Source organism: Megalops cyprinoides, chromosome 21, assembly GCF_013368585.1.
Source record: "Megalops cyprinoides isolate fMegCyp1 chromosome 21, fMegCyp1.pri, whole genome shotgun sequence".
Lineage (NCBI taxonomy): Eukaryota > Metazoa > Chordata > Actinopteri > Elopiformes > Megalopidae > Megalops > Megalops cyprinoides.
The window spans coordinates 14,008,268-14,026,455 of record NC_050603.1 but is presented as its reverse complement, the minus strand read 5'-3'; the positions used below and the strand labels follow the sequence as shown (position 1 = coordinate 14,026,455).

General features: G+C 44.6%; 2 protein-coding genes and 1 long non-coding RNA gene across 3 annotated transcripts in view; 2 read left to right on the top strand and 1 right to left on the bottom strand.

The window, feature by feature from the left end:
• Positions 1-2,413: 2,413 nt before the first annotated feature.
• Positions 2,414-9,569, bottom strand: LOC118796254 (cytochrome P450 2K1-like). The gene is made up of 9 exons (XM_036555061.1): positions 9,342-9,569; positions 7,957-8,119; positions 7,353-7,502; positions 6,795-6,955; positions 6,170-6,346; positions 5,252-5,393; positions 4,446-4,633; positions 2,988-3,129; positions 2,414-2,875 (listed from the first exon to the last, which is right to left on the bottom strand). Exons 1-9 carry the CDS (start codon positions 9,540-9,542, stop codon positions 2,685-2,687), a joined length of 1,515 nt encoding a protein of 504 aa, XP_036410954.1. The 5' UTR covers positions 9,543-9,569; the 3' UTR covers positions 2,414-2,684.
• A 252-nt stretch (positions 9,570-9,821) lies between these two features.
• On the top strand, positions 9,822-14,683 carry LOC118796255. The gene is made up of 3 exons (XR_005005875.1): positions 9,822-10,054; positions 11,042-11,089; positions 13,964-14,683. It is a non-coding gene; the product is annotated as an uncharacterized LOC118796255 (long non-coding RNA).
• Positions 14,684-15,755: 1,072 nt separating this feature from the next.
• The window catches only part of ext1c (exostoses (multiple) 1c), a 34,981-nt gene continuing 32,548 nt past the window's right edge, over positions 15,756-18,188 (top strand). Inside the window, exon 1 of the mRNA XM_036515890.1 lies at positions 15,756-17,023. The gene's annotated coding sequence lies outside the window, so the exon portion shown is untranslated. The remainder of the gene's footprint in view (positions 17,024-18,188) is intronic.

Below are 18,188 nucleotides of genomic sequence, written 5' to 3'. Positions count from 1 at the left end.
AACAACTCATATATTCAAGGCTCCTCCAATTAATTTGACCAGGTGTGCAAATGTTTACCACCAGTATCATGAAATATTCCTCTTTCTTAGCATGCGCTTCGGTAAATCGTTTCATCTGCACAGAGAAAATAGGGAAAGGATGCACTGCGGTTGCAGAGAAAGCGGATTCGAATTCCGCAAGGAGGCTCGCGGTGGATAAAGTGGGTCAGGGAACAGATATCCTTACTAATTAGGCAGCATCAGATCAAAGGGCCGCTGCTTCTATCCCGTGTTGAATTAAACCGAGGCAAGTCTTCACAATAACACTGGCGGTGGGAGGGAATAACACCCTTAAGGAACAAGGGGGTGAGGTGCACACGTGGAAAACGGTGTACAGTGTGCGCTGGTCCGTCATCCATAAAATTGTGTCTTCACAGTAATGGTGGCTTTTGGCAGGGAGCATACGCTCACCCCTGGTATAGTCGTTCCTGGGACAGGGCTCCGATAGCCCGGCCACAGTTGATTCAGACTCCTCGCGGTCGCAGTAGAGAAATTCAGGTGATTTGGTACCATATTAGGCTGGGATTTTTATTTTCAGACACACTATCCCACAACGCCCCCTCCTGTCTACAAGACGAATGGCCTATCGGATATACGAACAAAACGTTATTAGGTCGCTTAGTGCACTGATTCTCAATCCTGCTCCTGGGGCCCCCCTGCTCTGCACGTTTTCCATCTTTCCCTGCTCTACCTACCTGACTGAACTCATCAGTGGCGCCTTTGAGCACACCTGATTTAATCAAGAGCATGTTAGTCATTTCAACCAGGTGTGTTTGGAGCAAAGGTAGATAGAAGATATGCAGGACAGGGGGGCTCCAGGAGTAGGATTGAGAAACACTGGCTTAGTGGATGCCCTGATCTGCAACGATTGAGGTCTAACATTTCACTCGAACCATTTCTACTGCTGCCTGTTAAGGGAAAAAGAAGGACTTTTCAGACAGCAAAGTTCAATGTGAGGTATATTCTTGAAATCGTCTGGTCACAAGAAACTAACTACCATCTCTAACTACCCATTATGGCTCAGAGCTACCTGTGGGAGAAGATGTTTTCCTTTTCTCACACCTTCTTGCAATGCAACCACTCACAACAAAATGCTTTGATATCCATCCACTTTTGGCTGCACACTAAAACTTTCTGTTTCACTGGCTATCACCCACAATCTCCCCTATCCAGATTTATAGTTTAGGGTATAACTGATCCTCTCCAGTTTAAAGGATCTGCTACACCAAGTTAATTTGTCAGGACCCCAGGGTAATCGGGACCTAAGGAGTCAACATAATGAGATTTTTGGAAGCAACCGTCAGATGACACGACCCACAATGCCAAGACTCTGTAGATTTTTGCATTCTCGTTAAGCACCCCTGAGCCAATCAGAGATGCAGGGCACATCCACTGAGGTATATGCTGTGTGAAAGCTATACTGCAAACAAAAGCAGAGGGAACAACCAACGCTGTAGTCAGGAATTCACTTTGCTTCTTCATTATCTTTACCCTGCACTATGAAAAAAAAATGACATTAGATGTGTCAGGAATGATCAGAGAACCTGGTGGACTTTGAACAGAGGACATTGCTTGCCTAATACTTATTGGAGAGATCAAAGAACATATTGGATTTTATGTTAATTTCATTTGTCTTAGCCAGCTATTCAAAATGAATACCTTGGGGCCATGGATTTTTAGAATGAAGATTCATTGAGAGGACCTGTCTGGACCATGTGGGTAGATATAATGCATCTCCACAGCATCACGCACTTATCTTCATTCTTACTCCTGCAATCTCTCTAATCCATGGTCTTACTTCCACAGTTATGCTCTCACCCTATTGTTCACTCGGTCTCATGCCCAACTAACCAAAAGCTGATAAATTGTTAGTCTAGTTGTTGTATTGTTAAATGTTTGAATATTTAATGAAGGCTCCTCAGTTGTCCACCTGTCACCACTATTAAAAGCAGTAATCTTCAGCACTCAGCTTCATTTGAAATCAGTTCATTGTCTTTGTCTTGTTTTCATATAGGTGTGTAACTGAATGATGCCAGACACTGGTAATGAGGCAGATCTGTTCGACTGGTCTGTGATTAAATGGCATGTTTCAGTTTCCCCTGGCTGTTCTCAGGCTATGCAGGTCTAAGCTAGACAAGGTATAGGCTGGGCTGGTTTAGTTTAGTTTGATTTGATAAGGTTTTTGTTTGTTTTTAATTTTTTTTTGCAGGTTTGGTTTTTTGCATCTTAGTTTTTGTCAGGAGCATCTGACAGCTAGCTTCTTCGTAGATATATACAGAGAAAATAAACAGTTGTTTTTAGGTAATTTATTATGAAGACATACAAAATGAAATAAAATACAGTAGATTATGGATACATACATACAGTAGGGATTATAGATATATACATACAGTATGGAGTATGGTTATATACATCCAGTTTCAGGGATTGATATCCAAGAGAAAAATAGCTACCGGTAATCAAAAACTGAGCAACAGAATAAGGAGCAGGTTAAGGTGCATTAAATGTCCATTTCAATATATCACTGTACAACATTAATGCCACTACTACCACAAATATTGCTGCTGCCAGTATGACTAATACTAATGCTGAAATTAATACTAATAATTTAGTGTGATTTTCAGAGTGAAAGTCGGCATGTCCTGTCAGTGTGAGCGGCTAACGGCGCAGATCTCGTAGGGTGTGGGTGAGGAGGTGAGCCCGGGCATGGGGGTGAGGGACAGGTCCTGGGGCTGGACTCCCGGGGGCGGGCAGAAGGTGAACCTCTGCAGGAAGGTGGTGAAGAACAGGAAGAGCTCCATCTTGGCCAGGGTCTCCCCAACACACACCCTGCGCCCTGTTAGGGGGGAGACAATGACAGGTGAGGACCAGAGGACCCGTGGGCGGTTTCGGTGTGTACACATGTTGTTTAATTTGGGCGAGCTTGTCCACAGCAGCTGAGCACTGACCTGCGGAGAACGGCATGAAGGCGTCTCTCTTGATGAAGCTGCCCTCCTTGTCCAGGAAGTGGCCCGGGTTGAACTGATAAGGCGTCTCCCACTGCGTCTTGTCATACAGCACAGAGGTGAGCAGAGGGATCACTGGAGTGCCCTGTGGGTACATCAGGGGGTGGAGCACGAGAGAGAGGCAGAACATTATGTATCGTTTCCACGGAAACAGGGCCCTCATCCAGTCTTCATCCACAAGAGTGACAGAGTAAAATGCAAAGGTGATCTAGGCGGCAGTCTGGCATGTTGGTCAAGAAACGAGGTCTGTAGGCAGAAGAGTGACTCCCAGGTGGGGTTCTGTGGGCTGGAGTGAGGTGATTAACCTAAATTGCCTCTGTAAGTCTCCAGCAAATTGCCTCAATAAATAATGTATAGTGAAGCACGTAAAATATAAGCCATGCGAGTCTCCCTGGATAGGGCCTCGCTGCTCATGGATGTTGATTTGATTTGAGTCAAGACAGCTAAAGGGGCTGCAGAAGAGAAGCAGCTTGCATATTGCCCACATAAAAATTGTGATTTTTTTTCCTGGGAACTAAATAAGCTTTGATTCCTTTGTAGCCAGTGACCTCGTCCTCATGGATCCTGCTGTCACCACGGCACATTGCCGCTATTTTGCAACCACCCAGCTTGCTTTAAAATGCTACCTTAAATGCTACAGCAATGTCATACTGTAATATAATAATTTTTGTGTCAGTTATTGGGGCTCAGTGCTTCTTTCACACTGAAACTAAAGCCATCAATTTGTATGCAATTCAGGAGACTAGCTGTCAGGAATGTAAAAGGATGACTGGTTTCTTAGCTATGACAGTACCAGCAAACCAGTGTTATAATGTGTTACAGTGTTAAACTAGTGTTATATATTCATTTAGATGCAATATCTATACCCACTGAATGATGTGCTTTAAAAAGTGTTGATGAGAAAAATATACGTGTTTAAATATATTTTGGTCTCATTTAAGTTAGCTTCATAGACTTTGCTCAACACAGTTTACAATCCACCCACAAAGTGAGCTGAGATCAGTTATTGTTTAAACTACCACTTAAATTTTTTTCAGTCATTTCCTTCCAAATAACTGTCAGGAGAATATCCGTTTAGCCTCTTTATTTGTGGTAGACGTCTTGCTTGAGATATTTAGTGGGTATTGTAGAGTTTCACAAATCAAGTAATATAAACTCTTAAAAAACTTAACCTAAAATCACCTTCAACATTAGACTTTGCTCGGTGACAGTCAACAGGTTGCCTAAAGGTCTGAATGAATGAATAACTAAGCCAGTCCTGGTATCTAAACTGATCTTTGTAACCTTTAACTAAAATGTACAGATGGACCTATTATAGACAGATGAGTTTGATATTTACTCTGACCTCTCACCCTGAGGGTGAGGCAGCCTCCAAAGGTAGTGTGGGCTCTGAACTCTTACCTTAGGGATGTGGTAGCCTCTGAAGGTGGTGTCCACTTTGGTCTCATGGAGCAGGTTATTAGGCACCACATTTCCAAAGCGCTGGATCTCGTGTAGGACAGCATCTGTGTATGGCATGTTCTTGCGGTCCTCCACCCGCGGGGGGCGCGCTGTTCCGATTACACTCTCGATCTCTGCCTGTACTTTTTCTGTAAGGGGCGGGGGGGGGAAGAAGAGAAAAGGTTGCCATGCGGAATATTAAAAAGATGTTTCAGGGTGACATGATCTCTACTGCAGTGTTTTTGTGGCAAATAAAGTTTCCTTATGTACAGACGGCCAACACAGATAGAAACACTTTGTGTTGCACTGTGAAGGAGGACTCGCCCTTAGAGAGGGTTGCGTAGGGCTTGAATGGTGTTATGCTCACAGTCTCTGGTTTGGGAGTGTTGTTGGCCTGGTCTGATGCTGTTGCTCATTCACCTTGAATGGATACACTTATATTCTATTGTGCTGGAGGTTGCTCTGATTTTTGTGTGCATCTTTATGTGTACCGTACATGCCTTCCACACCAAGGGGCATTATAATTACTGGTGTCTTCCATACCATCCTCACTCTTCCTACCCCCCTGCTCCCTGTCATAAGATTTCCCAATTTGATTTTGTCCCTTTTGGGACAATTTCTACCCTACAAGATCTGAAATCCACTCAGGAATTCACCATGAGGCAACTCAGTTGAGCAACTCAACTCTGGTATAGACATATTGTGACAGTCACAGCTGTCGTAAATAAGCTGAGTGTTTGGTTTTGGGGTACGCAGCCTAGACTCACCCTGAATGTGGGGGTACTTCATCATGAGCAGCAGGCCCCAGCGGAGGGTGGTGGACGTGGTCTCCGTCCCGGCGGCGAACAGGTTTGCCACAGTCGCCACCATGTTGTCCTCATCGAAGTGAGTGTGGCCGTTCTTGGACTCCTGTGCGAGTGAGAGAGAAAGTGGGACATCGGCCGTCAGCTCTGCAGGTGCATTTCGGCATTTCCTTCTCAGCACCAGCAGAGACACCGCCTGAGAGACGATGGCCAAAAAAAGCCGCCGAGCAACTCGGCTCCCGCGGGCCTGCCAGCAAGCGTAAAGACCTGCGGGCTGCAACTCACTCCCTGCCCAAAATACTCAGCCAAGGCTGCTTGTACAGGATACCGCCATCATTTGCAGTTTTGAATATTTGTGCCAGGCAGTCTTCCCTATTCCCAGCTTCATCTTATGCTCCTAGGCCACAGAGCACCATGCAAATACTTCATTTATAGTATATACTGCACATCCTCATTACATTATGTTATATGTTCTATTGCAAAAAATCTCCCACACATTGATGTAATGTAATAACATTACATTGATTGTCGTTTTTGTTGCAGGAACTAATGCCCTCTGGGAACAATTCTATTATGGGTATAGTAGAATATTAGAGATTTCCCCATTTAAGAGAATCTTGGGACCATGCCCCCTCACATGGTGAGGCTCCCCTGTTGTGTGTGCATGTGGCACAGCAGACCAATCAAAGAAGCCCCCCCAGTGTTTGCGATACACCTGCGACACATGCAGACCCCAGGTGTTTCTAAATCAGGTAAGCCCCATTCGTTTCCACTGCCTGCAATGCAGTTACACCCCAGGTGAGGGCAGGGAGATCAGGCTGTGTGCAGGCAGGCCCAGGGGGTGATTACTGATAGGCTGACTGGGGCAGTGTTTGTTCTGACCTCTCCCTGTTGTTTGGCGATAAAGGAGTCGATGAAACTCCTCAGGTCATTGTTGTCCAGGTCTGCCTTGTGCTGCCGGCACACCTGCCTGAAGTACAACCTGTTCTCCTCACTGTTCTGGAGAGCCTTATGCAAATCGGCCAGAAGCATTGATGGTATAGGGAAGATATTGTAGAGCTGGAGGAGAGAGAAAAAGAGATGGAAAAATGAACCAACTACAGCTCGAGGCACACGTTCACACAGATCCCACCGAGACAAATAACAGGCTCAAAATCTGGCGAGCGCTCAACAGCATCTGAAAGGTGTTAATGCATCTTCTGTCTGTTTCAGGGCCTGAAGATGCTTCCCTGCTGGCAAGTATAGAATGTTGCTGAAGAATGCAGTTTCACAACTTTTCAGCAACATTGAGAGTAGGCTAGATGCTCGCTGGGAATGTTCTCACCTCACGTCACCTTAAGACTGCCAGTTGTGTTCTCTGGAGCAGCTCTGCCCAGGTGTTTCTAAAGAGAGTTAGGCCAGGCATGGGTGTGCACAGGTGCTGCTCTCCTCCAGCTGTGGGCGCATGGGTTTGTTTGTTTGCAGGTGCAACAGAGCAGGTGTGATTGTTCAGGCGTTAAACACCTACCTGCACCTGGGGGGAGGCAACCAGCTGGATGTTCTCGCTGACCAGCTGCTGCAGCCGAAGGAACTTGGGGTCGTCGTACTGGAAACGGTGACCAAACACCAGGATGCAGATGATGTTGGAGACGGCCGAGTTGATGTTGACTGTGGGGTTGAACGGCTTGCCTTTTGGAGAGGGAGGAAGAGGAGGAGAGGAGAACGTAAGAGGAAAACCACCATATTTCTCAGATGAGAGATTTCCAATTGTAGTTGTGTCAGTCACTGCTGTCTTTCCATGTCAGTTGCTGCATGCAGATCTTGTGCTTATTTGAAATTCATGACCTTGTTGTTTGCATCACAGAGCCCTCCTCATGTCAAAGCAATATTTCATTGGGCATCTTACAGGAGGTGCCACTGAATTAGCCTGTTCTGTTAGACCTTTAAGGTGCAGCTACAAGGCTTTTTTCCATGGTGCAAGGTAGTTTTTACCCTGATGTAATGGATCTTTTATGCTAGTGTGAGGTAGTATTTTCCCTGGTGCAATATGTTTTTTTTAAAAAACCTGGTAAAATATGATTTTTACCCTGCCGCTGTTGGAAGACCTCAATCAGGTTCTGCGCCTCATCTACAATGCGATCCTCGATCGTGCTGCGGCCCATGCCGAAATCCCGCAGGGTGGACAGCGTGAAGCGACGCATGGTCTTCCACGACTCGCCCACGCCAAACACGATGCCTGCCGGAGAGAACGGGGTCGGTGTGGGTCAGTGAGCCAGTTCACAGTGTGACCAGGTCTGTGTGCCTGAGGGCCAGCATGTGCCAGTGTGTTTTCGTGTCAGTGTGTTCAACAACGTCAGCATGTCTGTCACTATCAGAATTTAAGGCTAGGAATGTATCTGTAATCATGTCCTTGAGAGACCATGTGTTGTACAAGTGTCATATTGTCTGACTGAGTCCTACAATATTAAACAACTGTCCTCTTGTTCAGTAGATGTGGGAAATGAGGAAACTTACTCTATGTGTGCACTCGATCACTTTTCAGCATTGCAAAGTGTTCACTCAATCAGTTTCACCTTTGTAAAGTAGACACTCCCTCAAGCTTAGCTTTGTAAAGATGCATGCAATATCTCAGTGTCACTACACATTCACACTGTCTCACCACTGCAAAGTGTACGCGCTACCATTCTCACCTTTGCCGTGTGAGATGCGTCTGAAGGAGGGGGGCAGGCTCCTCTCCCCAAATTCGTCTGCCTGGGTCACCAGAGCCTCCTTCACTGCATCAAATCCGGTCAGGACCACAAACTTCTTCCTGCCCATGTGAAAGGTGAACACGTCTCCATACTCCTCAGCTAGCTGCAGGCAGGATGAGGGAGGGCAGGAGAAAGAAAGATGGAGGGATACAGAGTGTGAGGGGAAGAGAGATGGAAGGAGAAAGAGTTAGGGAGAGAGAGGGGGGCATTTGGGATGAGAAGGAGTTGTGAGAGGGCAAGGGCAAGGAGTAGATGACATGCTTCTTTGCCTGTGGGTCACAGAGGATGACTTCTTTCCTTTCCCTGTCTTTGTTTTCCAAAGAAGTGGAATTTTCAAAGTCCAAACCTGTCCATGAGGTTAAACCCCACAACTATGAAAATTAGCCCTGATCACATGGTTTGTTATCTTTCTTGGTTGTAAGAGATTTCGTGTTGACCATTCATACACAGGTCTGCAGACTTTATAACAGCCTGGTTTACAACAGCACTGTTGATAGGCGGTGGATATTTTTTTGGAAAAAATACTGACACCATTGTGGTCATTTCACCACACACACAGCTATCAAAAGCAAACCAAGGCAAAAAACATCAATACCATCAATATGCAACTTTACATCCGTAACTTTTTTTACATCAGTAATTTCTTGTATTTCTTGTTCTTCTCGAAACTCTTCCCATTTATTACACTATAACGCGGAAAAAAAGAAATAGTGCTAAATAAATATTAGGTGTAGGCTCGTGGTTAATTTAATTAAACAAAAAAAAAACTGTTTCTGCTCGAAACCTCTCATCAATGTCAAATAACAGAATATGCACACTTAGGACTAAGGCTAATATATGTATATTTATGACGACGGAATGCTCAGCGACTTTTGTCCCAAATCAACGCGCTTCGATGCCTTACAAAGCTGTAGTTTGTGGAACAAACTGTGATTTCACAACCCATCCCACCAGCCTGAGAGCTGACAGTTTTCAACAATGCAGGGCGTTCACTGACGATAAAGACTTTTCTGTGTGCATTTTTACCCAACTGTGCAAGCGTCTCATTCATCAAAAGCAGTGGCAACTGCATCCATAGCTCACATGCACTCTTCAGTATAGCTGATGTTAAAGCTCCTCCTTGTTCTGTGAGACATCACCTTTAATTGCTTCACGGCTAGATCAAGGGTGATCAGACTAACGTCTGCAGTTTGAATTTAGTCTAAATCTACCTTCCCACCATTTGGCTTACATCTAACTCACACGCACACCTCACACGGTTACACAATTTTAAAAAGGAGAATTGTCTCCTCCTCACCCAGAGCCGAATCCGACGCATCCCTTACCTTGCACATGGTTTCCTGCGGGCAGTGCATGTTGAGGATGTTGAGGTTGCCAATAAGAGGCCAGGGGTTGGGTCCCGGGGGGAACTTGTAGTTACCGGACTTGGCTTGGGGAGGTCTGAGGAAGAGGAGCAGCAGTACGGTGGAGATGAGGACGAGGATGATGGAGAAGGTGTCCGTCGGTATCATCTGTATAACTGACATGTCTGTTTCTCGATCGCGCTTCCCTGTGTCAACTCTCTCTGCAGATTTTCTGTGTAAGTTGTGCTGTTTCCCTCCTTATTTAAAAACCCCGTCCCTAAAAACATCAGCTCCTCCCCCTCCTTGTCATTGGTTGTCTGTAATAATTGGTCAGATATAGGGTTTAACTGGAGTTACCTAGGTAAGGTAAAGGTGAAGGGGGGGGGGGGTAGTAGTAAGGTAAAGGTAACAGAACTGCGCCAGTTGTTAAATCCATGGTCTGACGCTGCAGATCAGGCTGTGCCAGATTTCAGAAGCGGAAAAACCATAAAAATGTTCCCTGGAGAGTTTGTTCGATCCCTTTAACCCAGTGAGGAGTGCCCCTGCAAATGGGTCATTGAGTGGAAATAACCGGATGGAACCATACATTCCGTCATGCTAACAAACTTCACACGTGCCACAGAGTGTGTGGATGTGAGGTGGATATGTATCATGTGCACAACGCAGAACAGTGATCCACAACAGCACAACTCCAGGTGAGAGGGTATGGGGTTTCTTTTCTTTAAGTGAATATTATTGGTGTCATGCACGAAGAAAACGTACGCAACGTGTAACATCTCCGCCGTTTTCACGTTAGCGTGGACGAAATTTTGTACACTGACAATTATTCCTAAAATTATTCCTAAAAATTTCATAAACATCCGCCTGGATTTTTAATGTAAGGAACTCGCAACATTTTCCGTGTTTTTACTTCTTAAAAGTGACTGAGTCGCTTCACATTAGTCACCGCGTGCATTTTTGCCATATTAGGTTTGTAGATGCAGTAGACTTTATTAAAATTAGATGCTGGTGTAAGCGGGTACTCGCTGATATGGATAGGGTAGCGATTTTTCACTGCTAGCCACAAACCCAGCTAACTTAAAAGTCAAGTAATGCGGCTAACAAGAAGGGAGAATGGTGGGCATTGGGTGATTCCCATGAAAAAAATATATTGGGTAGCAACCACATCACACCTTAGTTAGGAATAGTCGACACACACCCATTGCAAACATCCAAAGAGGTTTTTCATGAAGCCTCATATAAGAATGCACAGGACCCCACAATGCACAGGACCTCACTGGCCACACTTTAACCCTGGTCCTGATTATCATTATCACACCAACAACAGGAAAGCATTTCCTGTGTGTTTTTGACAGACATCTGTGCACCTCACAACTTGCATACCATCCATTTCAACAGCATTTCACCCACACAAGTCAGACAAACCACCTTACTGAAGGGAGCCAATATTGTAATTTCATAATCTTCAACTTGACCCTGCATGCCTCTGCTCTCAAAGGAAGTTCCACAGCCATTACGTCACACCAGGCTTTTTAGCGGTGACACTCGTGTGTCACTGTAGCGAAATTAAATCCATGAAAAGCGTGACCTTTTCATGTGGATCTATTTGTCTGCCATAGACTTATAACTTTTAAGTGTGCCAGTGCTGCGATAATTTCCACTGTGTTCTTTGTGTTTTTTAGTGCTTCATAGATCTAGACCTTCAACTTTCTGCTGACTGAAGAAAGAAGGTAGAATGAAAACTTTATGGTCCCTCGGTACAAATCTCCCTCCCACAGTTTTACCACTGCCCTAAATACTCCCTGAGTGTAGTGCCTTGTGCTTGCCTCCTGTTCCTCCCTCCTTGCTATTGTTTGTTGCCAAAGGTGCTGAAGTAAGGCAAAAGTGACAGTGAGAGGTGAGCTGAAGGTGATGTAATGTCATGTTATCAATGCAAGCAAAGAGAAATAACAGTCTTATCTCTTAATCCAAGGTCACTTATTCTCAGTTGAGAGAGAATGTGAATTTAATAAACTAGTCTGGATGAACACATTGTTTTTATTGCTACAGCTGAACAATAGTAGGTCTGCCATATGCAGTTTCAGGAAGACCAGCTTATCTACAGTGGATGCAGCAGTTTCAGAGAATGTAGGCCATGTATAATAGAGAAATGGTTTTGGGGCAACACACCTGAGCCATAATGAATCCCCACGTGCAGTTGACACATAATGGTGTGATTGGGACTGACAGTTGAGGTGTTCATGTCTTGTCTTGACGGGTAGAGGAAACACTGGCTCAGTGACAATATTTGATCCCTTTCACCTACTGGCGGGGTGACTGCTTTTTCAGCTGCACACTCGGGTTAAAGATTAATGCAAACAGCACCTTGGTTAAACACTGATGTCCCTGGTTAACTTTCCCCCAATTTTCCCCACCACCATTGTCAAGGACAGAGAGTAGTACAGTCTTGTTGATACGCAATGCAGTCTGTAAAGTACAATAGACATGGTTTTGGCCAGTAACTGGACATCCCTAATCATATGACTCAGCATTTGGCTGGATGCACCTTACATAAGAGCTTGAACTGAATTTATAAATGTTCTACTCCTGAAACATTGGTAATGGTCAACTATTTTTGTGTTGTTTTACCAGCAGTTTTACACTTTGGTATATTATGATTTATAATGATTATACTGCTTTACATTGTCGCCTACTTAAGGGTTGTTTGCCAAAGGCATTGGTGGGTGAATAAATAAAATGACAGTCATGGGGTGATCGCTGGCACATGTCCTTCCCTCCCCGGTGTGGCACTGCCGCTGCCTGCGAAACTTGGCGCCTCGCACGGTGCCGGATGCTTCCTTTCGCGGGACGATTGCCTCACTCCTTTCCCACTGAGGGAGCACATTGCACCAGGGAAGCACAGCATACATACAGACATGGCCTGAAAACAGAAAACTACAAAACTGCTCGTCTAAGCTAAGTAATGTAATGTGACTCTGAGTTTCTGCCCCTCTTTGCTTTGTTTTCTGAGTATGTCAATTATGGTCTTTAGATTGCAGTCCTCTATTACAAGAGGGTTGCACAATGTGCTATTATTGTACACAAAGGATGTAATTTGACTCTAGACTTTCTGTGAGGATTTTAAAATCCCTGTTAATCAAGACTGCCTGGAACAAACTGGATGTTTATAAGTAGGAATGGGATTTAATTGTTATACAGAGAAATGTCTTTACTCTACATAAACTCTGTCTCTTCTCTGCAAATAGACATAAGCATGTGTCGAAGCAACATTATAAAATGTGGCACAGGTACACTGCAATTCAGCGCTCAGACAGCAGAGGGAGATAGAGTCCAGCTAGAGAACGGTCAGTTGGGCTGTACTGCCCGACACAGTGTTCATAACAACTGCATTTGAGAGCCCTCCAGTCTGCGCGTATCACGTAAGACCTGATGTAAGCTAATTGGGTTTTTTCTGCCTTTGTCATTAATTATTTTTAGCTGGCCTGGGAGTCTGTCTGCAAGCTATCGTCTGCCTTTTTGGTTGAGTTTGTATTTTACCCCCAATTCCTCTAAGATTTCTTACGCTCCCTTGATTGTGGGATCAGTTTTGCATGTTTTATACTATATTACAGAGACCACCAAAAAACATGTACACACACCCCTTGTTATGTACATCCTGTTTTTGCCTTTGTTTTCATGATAACAATGGAGGGCCCATAGCCAATCCGGTGGGAGGCACTTCCTGGGAAAATGCAAGTTGATTCCAGAGTGCTCCCTGAGTCTACCTTTGGCTGATGCTAGATGCTAACTGGGTCCACACCACAATGGTTTAGTGAAACAGTGGAGCCCTGGCGTGCTAAAGAGAGCCATATGAGAATGCACCGGATCAAAATTATTACTGCTGTCACTACGGTGTACATCTTTATGCAGTGTAGTCCATCCAGACCTGAGGATCATGAGATGAACATTAAATTTATCAGACTTGAATATTTCCTCTGCCAATGCCCCTGACTCACAGAAGGACATAGCTCTGTGGTTGCCAAGCATTCATTCTAAGCTCACAATTCATGCGTGATATCATAATAAAGGAAAACTTGAGTCAAAATAACTGACACTTATCAAAAAAATGTCATGCAATGTGATTTTGGCAGAGGTTCTCTGTGAAAGGCTGCACCAATCTGTAATGGTTTCCTTTCCTGACAAATGGAATGAATAGGAAACACATCATATTCATTTATCTAAAAAAGGTCAGTCGTAATATGCGGCCTTCAGATATGCACAGGCCTGTTTCCTCCAAGCTTTCTTGACTGGGACATGCACAGTATTTTATGTTGTGGATGTCAGTGGTCCTGTTCTGGGGTGTGCAGATTCTTTAAATATTCATTGCATGTGGATTGGCTGACAGAGTGGACGCAATGATGGGGGTGAGTCATCCCAATGATTTAAAGATCAGAGAGTCCACACTATGTTCGTGCAGCCCAGCACCCTGAAATATGGCCGCTGTTTTAAGCTCTGAATGCTTGTGCGTGAGCATTCTTGTGTCGGGACACTGCCTCATTGATGGTCGCACACCAGTGGACCATCAATCACGGCAGCCATGCCATGTCTTCTGTTTGTGAGTGCAGGAAAAGGTGCATATCTGGTGAAATGAAAATGCCTCCCATATGAGGTGAATGTAGCTGTCCTCGCATCGGCCCCTGACATTGAAACCCGCGGAGATTCTCTGTTCCCGGGATGGCTGCACCATGGAAGAGTACGCCCCATTCAAACGGATCACTACTCTGTTCACTGCCTTAATTCACCCTTTGCTTGTGGCCTTAAAATACTTTCTGTTGTAAATGTGGGACTGGGACGTCCCATAGATCATCTGCGCCACACATGTGTGTAACTGAAGTAGGCCTGCTACAGGTCTGGAAATGCGGGCCTTGCCATTGACACACCAATACCGTGTTCTCGCTGGCCTGTCCACGCTCAAGCCTGCCTGGCCTGTGTCATGTGAGCTCTGGTTTCTTGCATTTCTGTCTAATTCCCCAGGTACTCCTGACCATGGCTGACTTCCAACTGCTTCCCATATGAGGTTAATTGAGGTGTCAATACAAAGAGACTCACTCTGTCCACCAGTACTTTTGCCCCTGTGGGAGGTGGTTAGAGAACTGCTGTAACTTGTTTAAATGATTATGCTACCACAACACAATTTGGATACCCTTCTTATGAATGTTTTTTTTTTTCTTTTCTTAGCTGCCATACAAGGAATGTAGTTCATTGTAGTTGCTCAATAATATGTTATTTTGAAATTAGATCTGCTTTGAGGAAATCAGTGGTTTAATGTTAGCAAATGGTACTGAGCAAACATCAATATAAGGAATTGATAATAGCACAGTGTATTCTAATCAGTTGTGTCACGATTCTTGTTTTATCACTATAAAACATAATTCAGACATTTCTTTGCTACAGTTTTTTTATTGGACATGTATGCAATCAAAATACATATAGATTACAAATTTCACAAAAGAGTAAAAATTTTATTTCTTCAGGACCACCTTTGATAATGTTGGGTACCATATTATAGAGTGAGCAGGCAAAGACCGGTTCTGGCCAAATCTCAGGTCTACCTCAATTGTAATAACAATATGACTACTATTACTACTAAAAATAATAACAATTATAGCCACATTAAGGTGAAACTAAATGTCAGCATTGGGACAAAACTCAACCCCTTACAAACTATGCAATTAGCTTGTCAACCTTAAGATCCCAGTCCCCGGCTAAGGGAACTAATTGTACTTTTGTTGCTGTAGGGGGTGACGTCACCTCCCGTCTGACACATGCACTCTCACATTGCTTAGCCCCGAAACATGTGCAAGAGAGAGTAAGCAGGTGAAAATGGGATTGCTGCTCCCATTAGGTTGTTATTATGTCACTATATATTATTATCATTGTTACCATTGATTTTGTGATTCAGATTATGCACCTTGCTTCAGGATAAAACAGCAGTGCCCCAGTTAAAATTTAAACCTTCCCTTATATGTACAGTTACTCATACACTACACCACACTGCCACCACATGTGGCAAATGTGTGCTGAGGCTTGATGATTAAAAATAATTAATAATAATTCATTTCTGCAATTAGAATCACGACTTTACCAGACTAAATGAATCTAACAAAATCAAAAATGCCTGTACCCACAGAGTGGCCAAGTAGAGGTGCAGTCGGTGACACAGTTACAGAGACAAAGTCAAAGCAGTTGTGTGTGTATTTCTGTGCCATTGTATAGAACCCTCAGCAGCCGGCGCGACACCGCTGGCCAGATGTGCGCTTTTACTTTAAAATACGGTTTTGCGCTGTTGGGGCATCGCCGAGCAGTGCGAGCCAATCACAGGCGCCGGGGGCGGGCCGACTCAGGAATGTTGTGAAAAATGGATGTGAAAGATGGACAATGTTACGCGCATACCCGAGGATTGAGGGGCGTCCTGCGTATGTTGGTAACCGTGATCAGCTAGTGCATGGCCGAGGGTGAAGGGGAAACGTGTGAGAGGGAGAAGGGGATCGCCTTGCATTTGCCCGGTGCAGGAGGACTCGCTCCTGGGGGGGACACATTGCAGAGTCGGAGAGAAATATCCAGCCGAGAGAGGGTGCTTACGGTATAGGGGATTTGCCTAACCCGTTTCTCTTTATTTTCTCCAACGGTCTGCAAAACGACAGTTATGTTCACTGGAACATCATGTGGGATGAAACTGTATTCTGAATGGCGACGGGCTCCATGGATATAGGAGCAGCGTCGCGATCTCCATCCAAGGACATGCTGCTGGTATTAAATATCCATATTTCATAAGCCAACATCGCTGTGACCGGCACCGTGCCTATAAAGCTGCGGGTTGACAGGCAGACGGAAGCAACAACGGCCAGTTAAAGCGAATAAATTTATTTAATTGCTTTTTCATAATTTATCTTTAAATCGCAGTATTTTGTGTAGTCATACCAAGATGCACACGGCAAGCGGCTAGTGTCCATGCCCAGGGAATATGGGGATATGGTGGAATGGGATTTAACACGAGAAAAATACACACGCTCGTAAAACATAAACTGGTATTTGGTGTCGCTTTTCAAAACAGACTGAGATTCGGGCTCGAATGAATGGGATTGGTCTTGGAATATTAATATTTACAGTGCAAAAATAAGGCAACGGATATGTGTGCCTGGGAAACAGTGTGGCTGCATTGTTAAGCCGAGCCGAGACAGACAGGCAGGGGAGAGAGTGTGGAGAGAAAGACAGTGCGAGAGGGAGGCGGAGAGAATAACCGCGGTGAGATTATTTTTATGGACGCGCCCGGTGCGTATGTTTGCGCGTGTCAGTCGTGTAACTCAATCATGTCGTCGGGCAAGTGAAACAAGAAGACAGCAAGTGCAAAGCTTACGCGCTCGCAACGACGAACAGTACTGTGCTGCCCCCCGCGCTGGCCAAAGAAGAGTCTAAAAACTGCATGACTCCGAAGGTCAAAAGAAGCGCGGACACAAGGATTCGGGGGAAGTAATTAACTACAGCAGAGTGATTTATTTCCCGTCAAAACTTTGCTCCAGGCGGGTGACGAGGACAACTGATGCAGGAGTCCAGGCATATAACTGAAGAGGATGCGTTTATGTCGTGGACATACAAGGGGGTCGAACTGTGACGGTAATGTACAGGTAATGTATTCATGGAAGATGCTCCTAATAAGAGGTGTGTACAGTGTGTGTATATATGTGTGCGTGTGCGTGTATGTGTCTGTGTCTGTCTGTGTATTTTAGGAGTGGGTGCGACTGAGGGGTACCACAGAAGTGAGGATCTGTTTAGTCTAAAACAGTTACAGTTCGGAATAAATTACAGAATTATGTCCACAAGTTTAAGAAAAATAATGCTTTGCGGGTTTCGATGACTTTAGGTAATGCACTGGTAAGAGTAACGTATTGGCAACGTGTATCAAATCTGAGATTCAATGAAACAATGAAGCTAATTCATAACATCAATAACACAACAGTGCCGCAGTTCAGTTCTCAGATTAGACTGTAAAACGCAGCAATACAAATGCACATGTGTCGCCACTTGAGATGCGATATTTTATTGACACTAATAGTCTGTATGAAAAACGCCCATCACTGAAAAAATATAGCAAGGAAAGAATGTCTTATTTAAGACAGAACTCAGGACGGAAATCTTACTGGTCCACACCACTGCCAATGCGCTACAAGAGACAATAATTGTTCAAACCCACCTTGTTCTGGTGGATAATTAGCCCTCGTGGCGTCCGCGAGCAGCATATTGAGGAGACACAATTAATCAAGCTGAGCAGTAATTATTGTGGTTCGGAAATTAAGGCGGGAGGGGGCGCGGGGCGTGAAGCCAGAGGTAAACATTTTATTAGCTGTGCAGGTTTTTTCACGCAAGGTAGGGGAGCTGACACGTACGCGTGGCTGCACAACAGGAGCAACGCGGACTGCTTGATTATTACTCTGTCATAATTATTATAGCTGTGACGGTTAACGTTTACAGTAATATGTTGTCAGATATTTTTACTGCGTTCAGAAAAATAAATCAACACAGCCTTTATTATCCTAACGCATTATCTAACAACTGAGGTAATTAATCAAAACTGTATTCCTGTCAGGACAGGATCGCACCTCCGCACCGCGAGACAGATTAAATTGTCAAAACAAATGAGAACTTTTTTTTTTTTTTTTTTTTTACACATATAACCACCACCATCTGAAGGTACGTTTGTTTGTTTCATGGTAACATACTGGCCTCACAGCTCGGAGTAGCCACAGAACCAGCCATGGTCAGCCCCAAGCAGACAGCACAATACGACTAGTC